This window comes from Episyrphus balteatus, chromosome 1 (assembly GCF_945859705.1).
Source record: "Episyrphus balteatus chromosome 1, idEpiBalt1.1, whole genome shotgun sequence".
In the NCBI taxonomy this organism is placed as follows: Eukaryota; Metazoa; Arthropoda; class Insecta; order Diptera; family Syrphidae; genus Episyrphus; species Episyrphus balteatus.
In genome coordinates this window covers 152,691,062-152,699,747 of record NC_079134.1, presented here as the reverse complement: position 1 = coordinate 152,699,747, position 8,686 = coordinate 152,691,062, and the positions used below count along the sequence as shown (strand labels likewise).

General features: G+C 29.5%; 1 protein-coding gene across 2 annotated transcripts in view; it reads right to left on the bottom strand.

Moving 5' to 3' along the window:
• Positions 1-3,272: 3,272 nt before the first annotated feature.
• LOC129913045 (uncharacterized) overlaps positions 3,273-8,686 on the bottom strand; it is a 131,079-nt gene continuing 125,665 nt past the window's right edge. For both annotated transcript variants that reach the window (XM_055991418.1, XM_055991429.1), the window contains 2 exons: positions 4,928-6,486; positions 3,273-3,720 (listed from right to left, as the gene is read on the bottom strand). In XM_055991418.1, the coding sequence (XP_055847393.1) occupies positions 3,561-3,720; positions 4,928-6,486 (1,719 nt within the window). In that variant the 3' untranslated portion in view covers positions 3,273-3,560. The remainder of the gene's footprint in view (positions 3,721-4,927; positions 6,487-8,686) is intronic.

The window sequence follows — 8,686 nt, the reverse complement described above, 5'->3', positions numbered from 1 at the left end:
CCTGAGAAATTATATTTATAGACCAAATCGTCAAAAATGAAAGATTTTAAAATTTCATTGCGAAAAAAAGTAAAACAATTTTTACTATTGCAATTATGGACTTTATTGGCTTTTATCGATTTAGGGTAAGGGTCAGAGTTCTTTATGTACCAAGATTCGCATTCTAAAATTTGTATTCAAAAATTCTGTTTTATTAATGAAAAAAAGTGCACACTTGTTTTTATTACCTATCAAAACAATTTTTCTTTTATCATTTACAGAATTTTGGAATCCGAATTTGTGCACTTACAAAATTTCAACCCCAACCCTTTTTGGGATCCACCTATCGATAGAAAGTTTCAAATATCTATAAAAACAGATTTTCGTTAGTTATTTATTTTGCATACATAATTGAACCATGCACTGAAACCACCACTGACATTGAGTTAATGGAAAATCTATTAGTTGGTCAAATATAAATTTTGCAGATAGTATACAGGTATGACTTTTGTTTATTATTGCCCAAATAGCGTAAACAACTAGCGTAAAGTATCTTAAGTCGACTTAAGATGTTTCGCGTTGAACTTCAGTGCCATCCTAAACTCCTACAGTTCTGTCTTACCGGCATCTTTCTATCTCACCCCTTTGCTTTTTTATGCACAAAAACAATTTCATCTTATGTTCAAAAGACACATAATTCAAAACCAAGTAGACTTAAGATTAGGTATATTGGGTTAAGACTTTTTTTATTATTGTGAAATCTTAAATTATCTTCTGTTGACTTAAGATATTTTCGCGCATGCAAGCAGAAACGAAAGTCATCCTTAAGTTGACATAAGATAATATATTTTAAAAAATGCCGAAAGAGTGTAAAAAAGGCAAATCATCTTATGTCAACTTAAGATTTTATAGAAAAGCCAAATTATCTTAAGCCATATTTTTCCTTATAACGTCAAAAATAATAAAAATATTTTTTTGAAATAAATTTAATAAAAAAGATCAGAAAGTTTGACATTTAAATGTTTTATACAACTAAATCAACATTTGAAAGAATTTTTGGGAGGGAGCTTTTGAAGTGTTTTTTTGCTCTCCTGAAGTGAAGCGGTAAAGATGATTTTGTTTAAGAATTTTAAAAACTAATTTACAAGTATTTTATAGTGAGGCAAATAATATGAATGCCGCACCAAATGAATTTTAATCATTTTATAGTTATTGTGATCGCATTTTACTACACTCTCTAATCTGGGTCCAGTACCTTCCAGTTCTGAAGTCTCGTACGTATAAAGTTTCAATGATCTATGAGGAAATTGATTAGTTCTAGATAGCAAATAATAATAGCAACTGCAGTAAACCAAAATGTATAGCCCTTTTTTAAGATATAAAAACCGACACAAAAAGAATTTGGTTCACTGTGGTGTATACGTATTATTTTTGTTTGTAATAATTTTTTTCTCAGCTCAGTAGCTTCATTAATAAAATTAAAACACCGATGCCTTTGAGAATATAATTTATAAAAATATGAGCGTTAAGACATACGTAATCATGTTTGATGACCCTACGATATGACATAACAAACGCATTCAAAACATTCCTAATTTTTATGTAATTACAACTGTTTTAAGTCTGATTTAAGACCCACATACACTCTATTATAAATACATTTTTTATTGAGTTTTGTAAGTTTGAATCATTTCTCTACTGAAACCTTAAAACTCATTTTTTCTATTTCAAACCTAAGTAAAAATAAATCTGGCTTTTAATAATTAGGTTTTATTTCTTTTGTTTTTGGGCTTCCAAACATTTTGAGTAAAACCAATAATACGATGCAGTCGTAGTCTAAAAAAGTTGTTTAGCTCAGCCGATAAACTATCTATTTTTGTATTAGTAAAGTGTAAAGTAAAAGAAAATAGTGCTACCGCAGTTAATTTTTGAAATTTAGCTTTTTTTTATTTTCGTATATTTCCATAGTGGTACCTCCAATTTTTCTCAAAATTTATTGAAAAGAATTTAAATATAAAACCAAACTTGTCTGTGATTTTCTTTTTCTCCCTCATGAAACACCAATCAATATTCCAGTTGCGACTTCGTTACAGGGTGACATTTTGTTTTCGTCCATGTCTTATTTTAGACCAGCTTATAAAATGATGCAATTCATGGCTATTGCTTAGTATCCATTTTTGTTGGCATTTTCACCATCAACCAAATTGAAGAAAAAACAACTTCAAATAAAAAACAATATTTTGATAATTGAAATCCTTTTTTTTTTATTATTTTCTTTATTTTTGTTTTAACTTTTATGCAATTTAATTTACAATGGAATAATACTCTTTTTTCTCAAAATCTTTCCTACATTGATGTTAATTTAAATTTAATTTATTTTTTAATTGTTTTTTAATAATTTAATTATAATACTTATTGTGTAGTAAAATTTTATTTTTAAATACAATTTATTAATTTAATTTTATTCGTCGTATTAAACGGTATTGTATACCAAAAATTAAACAAAAAAAAATAAATTTAACAATTTAAATTTAAATTGAACAAAAATTTTTTATATAACACATTTTAATAATTAAAAATTAATTCATTAAGGAAATTTAAATTAATTTTGAATTTTAAAGGCTTCTAACTATCTACAAACAAATTTTAGCCATTTTGATAAAAAAAGAATAATAATTTAAATTTAAATTTATATTTAAGTTGATATTGCTCAAAATGTACATTGCGTTTAAAATTTGATTTCAACGAATCTTATAAAATAAAATAAGAAAAAAACAAAAAAGAGAATTTCTTTTTTTGTTTTTCTGTATAATAAATAGAGAGATAAAGAATTCAGTGATTAAATTTTTTTTTATTTTTGTCATTTGATTTCTTGTTGTAGCTTAAAATAATTTTTTTAATTAAATTTAACTCTAATATTATTATTGGTTTACTTAAAACTATATTTTTATTGTTAATTTTTTCTTGGATTTTTGTTTTCCAAAAACCTTTCTTATTTATTTTATTTAATCTTTGGTTTTTATTTCTTTTTAATAATATTTTTTTTTTTTTTTTAAGGAAATGTATTATATTTATATTTATAAAATTTAATACATTTTTTTTTTTTTATTATTTAATAATAGAAAAAATACGAATTATTACAAACTATTTAACTGGGATTTTGGAAGTTTTATAAATTTTATCATTTAATAAAAAAAAGAACAAAAAAACTTATTGTTTTTATTTAAATTTTTAATTTTAATTATTTTGACTAATTTTTTTAATAATTGCAAAAAAGTTATATATAAGTGCGTTGTTTGTATTAAAATATTTAATTTTTCATGCTCATTTTATTTATTTTTTCGTGACAATACAAATTTTTGATTTTCAATTTCAGGATAAATGTATTCATCTCCGTTCGATGAACTAAAGAAATGGCAAGGATTAATCCTTTTGTGATATGACATTATTGTTCTGAATTTTTGACACAACAAAAAAAATATATAAATTCAATATCATTATCGACTTATACTGGGATAAAATAATGATGGACCATAGGCAGAAGATGATGGTACTTGATAGGCACCATTTGATGCCGTATTTCAATCTCGTTCATCGTATTTATGTACAAACGAATTCATACCTCCAAGTTGACCACATTGGGGGGAATCGTAGAGGGACATTTTTAGGCGTTTGCATTTGGCGCGACGGTTTTTGAACCAAAATTGGACGTTCTTGCTTTCTAGGCGGGGAAATTTTTGTCTGAAAAGAAAATAAAAACACATTTTTTATTGTTATTGAGGGAAATTTAAAAAGGTTTAAGATACAAAGAAAGAATATTTTATAGAAAGTTGAAAAAGAGGAGATATTGATCCCCAAACATTGTTGAGTGCCTTAAACACAATGAAAATCTCCGATATCTTAAAAAAAAATATTTTTTCAGCTTCAAAAATTTCCTCCAGTCTTTATTTCACCCAAGTAGGTTACTTCTAAAGATGTGATTTTTAAAATCAATTTTTAAGATTTTTTTTTAAATTTTGTAGGAAATTTAGCCAGTTTCTTTTATAAAGATAGAATGGATCTTAGAAAGATACACAAGAGAAAATCTTCATTCCAAGACATTGAAGACCTTAATTACTAAGAAAATCTCCGATAATTTTATGAAAAATATTTCGTCACCTACAACTTTTGACTCCCGTTTTTTTCACAAAATGACCGTAATAAAATAAAAGAAATAACTCTGTACTTGTTTTTCTAGACTCAAAAACAATATCTCTTAAACGGTTACTTGTATGAATTGGTTTCTCCAAACTCCAATTCCTTTTTTAAAAAAATTTATTTTTAAAAAAAAACCTTTTTTAGCTGTTTTTTTTTTTTTTCCTCAAATTTAGTCCTAAGGCAAAGATTTGGTAAAAATTAATTTTTAATTTTTTTTTTAAGACGTTTAATGTCTTTGAAACAAAATATCTCTGACAGTATTACTTGAAATAAGGATGTGCTACATTTCATTTTGTAGGTAATTTAGATTCAAAAATGACGATTCAAAAAAGAGCGTTTCAAAACAAGTTATCCTTGAGAAGATATTTATCTCCCAAACATAGTTAAAAGGATTAATTTTCTTTTTGCATTTTTCTTAGTATGGAATTTCACCACACCTCCGACGTTTTCTATCAATAATGCTTTCAGAAAGTTTATTTGGTAAAAATGGTTTTTAAATTTTTTTTTTATTTTTCAAAGACCAAAGTGCCTTAAATCGCAATATCTTTCTAACCGTTATTTAAAATTAGAAAGTGTTGCATTTCATTTTGTAGGGAATTAAGAAAATGTTAAAACTCAGAAAAAAGCACTACAAAAAAAGTGATTACTGAGTAGATATTCATGTCCAAACAAAGTTTCAGAATTAAAATTTTTTCTTTGAGTGTATGCCAAAATCTTTTCAAAAATCAAACAAAAATATCTCAAAACTCACCTATAAGGCATTGTATTTAAATCTTCGGTATACTTCAGTATCATATTGTGTGACGGATGCGTTTGCAACGAAAACCAATGCTCCAACTTCGGAACTTCCGTGACAGGATCAATAAAAGTTCGATTTCTCTTCCTTCTCTCTTCACTGGATAAGTTTGATAAATTTAGACTACCCGTTCCCATTGGTACCGATGGATGCATGCCAGCGCCTCCATGATGCGGATGTCCGGGCTGTCCAAAAGCCGGCATATAATGGCTCATGTACATAAGTGACTGTGGAAACATGGCATTTGGCACCATTGAAAAGATATCCTTTCTCGGATCTGGTGAAGGTGTACCAAAACCTTCCATTTGACTGGTGTCATTATCATCATCATCCATATCAAGATCCTCATCGGACTTGGGTGAGTTTTTTGGTGATTCACAGCGTTCATCTAGGCTTCGATTGCTTGAGTTGATATTGTTATGGGAGTTGTTGTTGTTATTGCTACTGTCGGTATTATTATTATTAGCTTCGCCATGTTGCAAATGCGTTTCAACATCCGAATGACGATCTGTATTTCCATTTGGCAGGTCTTCATTATTCCCTCCATCCACCGAATGGCTATTCCTCTCCACCGACGACGATCCATTATGATTACTCGTAGCATCTTCCTTGCCCAACGAAGATCTCTCATCTTCAGGTGATCTATTACGTTCGTGCATGGTCAACGACAATGGCAGCTGAGGGGAAATTGGTCGACTTTGTTGGTCATCATCCATATCATCCGAATGCTGTGACATTGTATCAATATCCTCCGACTTTAGACTCATGGGACTCTTCAGATAATCGTGCGACATCAATTGCTGAGCATGATGATTCAGATATCCATTGGCCGAATGGCCAGCACCCGCACCTCCAATACCTGCACCAGGCATTTGACCAACACCGCCACGCATTTCGGCCCGTTTTTGGGCAGCACGTGCATTCTTAAACCAGTAGACCACATTATTAACATCCAATGGCTTGCGGCCGCGTCGTGACTCGAGCGAATTCAATTGCATCACATAGGTTTGTATTTGCTGCCGTGAGGGGTGGGGATTCTCTTGAAACCATTTCTGCAGTTTGGGCAACTCCATTTCGGGATCGAAACTGGTTCGCATGCGGGTCTTTTGATTGGTCGGATAGGAGGCATGATGCGGATGCATCGGATGTGGATGCATAACTGGATGGACAATCATGCTGGGATGAAGATGATGTGGCGGCGGTGGTGGTGGTTGATGGCTATCGCCTAAAAGGTTGTCACGACTGGATGAGTGGTGCTGCTGTAAGCTGCGTGCAGCAGCTGCGGCTGCTGCCATTTGACCAACGGTACTAAAGTCCATGCCGGACGGTTGATGGGGTGCACCTGCTGCTGCTGCAGCAGCCATAAAGGGCAGCATTTTCGGTGCTATGGGGGATTGTGGTGAAAGCTGATTGCTCCACCACTGGTCGAATTTGCGACGCAAATCGTCGGAAATTTCTCCTGTATAATCATATGAACTTTGGTATGAACTGCGACAGATTTGCGAAAGGATAACCTGGAAACAAAAAAGAGAGAAGAAAAAAAAACTGTGTAAGTGTTGATGTACATATCAGGGCGGAAGTTAAGTTTTCAATTGTATAATAGGCAGGTTGAAATGAAAGAAAAGAAAAACGGGATTGTAACTGTTCATTTCAAATGGCATTGAAATAACATCATGCAGGTTAAGGACCGTTTTGTCTTTATTGAAACCCTCGAGAAAGATCATTAACTGAAGACAAAAAGTGCAAGTTGAGTTCAGATGCATTCTTATTTGAATAACTTTGAAAATTGAAACTTAATACAAATTGGATTCGAGTTGCTCAAAAATTGTTTTTGGAAAAATATTTGTACAGTAAAAATTTTTGAATGCACCTTGCAGTCAAAAGGCAACAATTAAGCCCTCCCTCCGCTTTTTCCCTGTGTCACCCTTATTCAAAAAACTGTATTTTTTGTGGACATTTGAAATTTCAACTTTCAAGCACTACGATCGGTAAGAATTTCACATTTCATTCATCCAGTTCAAAAATATATTCAATGGTTTGTTCTGAGAACTAAGAACCTAAATAATAATCTTGAGCGAAAGGGTGTTTTTTTTTTTTTTGTTATTAATGAAAAGATGAAAAATCATAAAAGTACAAAACAAAAAAATGGCAGAAAGTCAAAATAATTGTTTCAAGTATTTCATTTCATACAGAAACCAAGAATTTTAGCATTATATGAAAATATTTTAGGTTAACTGGTTTTTTTTTGTGAAAAATGGAAAATTCGTGACAAAACTCATAAACCTTACGAACTTTCATAAAATTTTTGTCTTTGCAATGCCAACAACGAATTAAATGAGCCAAGAATTTTTTATCTTTTGAAATGGTTTTTTTTTTCTTAGATGAATTTCTCTTCACCTTAAAATTTGGAATTATTGCAAGAAATTTATATTTGAAAATAAGTAAAAATAACCAAACAACTTTTTTGTAATAGCGTATTACATTCAGGGTTGTAAAAAATCATATTCTTCATTAAAAAAAATTGTTGTTGCAAATAAAAAAAATTTCTGCATTGAATAAAAAAAATGAATACAAAATGTGTGCATTAAATATTTTTTTAATATTGGTCGAATTTTTATTTTTATTTGCAATACATTTTTTTAATGCAAATTTTTTTCAGTTGCAACAACTATTTTTTTTTTTTTTATTTCAAATGCATTTTTTGTTTAAATTAATATTTTTACAACCCTGATTCCATTATGGGGCTATGATGAGAACAATAGTGGCGTAAGTCATAAAATTCAGTTTCGAGCTACTAGAGATTTAAGAAACATTGTTTTTTAAAACAACACTTTTTTGAGTGCCATCTGCATAAATCAATTTTTTTTATTAAAAAACTCATTTTTGAAAAAAATGGGTTACGCCACTATTTTTGAAATAGCCTCATATATTACGTTTTATTTTTCCTTGAGTTTTAGATCCTTTTTTTAATTATCATTTTTTATTTATATAAAAATTTTCAAACTAAAAAAAAAAATTGGAATGTACCATCAATCGGTACATAAAAACTAATTTTCAAAAAATTCATCCGTTCTCATAAAAATAGTTTTTCAAACAAAATTTTAAACATTTTTGAAAAATCCAAAAATTTTGTTTTTGAAAATTGTTATTAATTTTCATTATTTAAAAAAAGAACCTTGGGTCCTAGGGTAGGCATGACAGATTTCAAAGTTCAAAATTGTGAAAAAATGCAACTCCAAATTCGACTTACAATTCAATTGTTGAGCTAAATTAAATTAATTTAGGTTTTTTGTTCCGTCGGTATGCTGCTAAAACGCACTAAGTCATATTTTAAGGATTTTTAGATTTAAATGCAAAACGGTGCAGAATGATGATATCGCTCTAGTGAAATACCACACTAAAAAATATTTGACGTACTTATGAACTATTTAGGTATCTTTTTGCACGAAGTCAGAAAAAACAACTTTAATAAAGGCACAACGCACTAAGTTGACTTAGTGCTTTTTACCTGTAACGCAAGAAAAATCATATCAGTACTAGTTTATAGCAAGAAAGCATTAATGAGACTTAGTGCATTTTTCCTGTCTTCAAAACAACATTTTTAAATTTGAAAAATGACTTACAAAGTATCTTGTGAGGTAAATGTAAGAAAAAAAAAACGATCAAAAGTAAATAGATTAATACAAATTGTAAGTTTATCAGCGAGTAAAGACG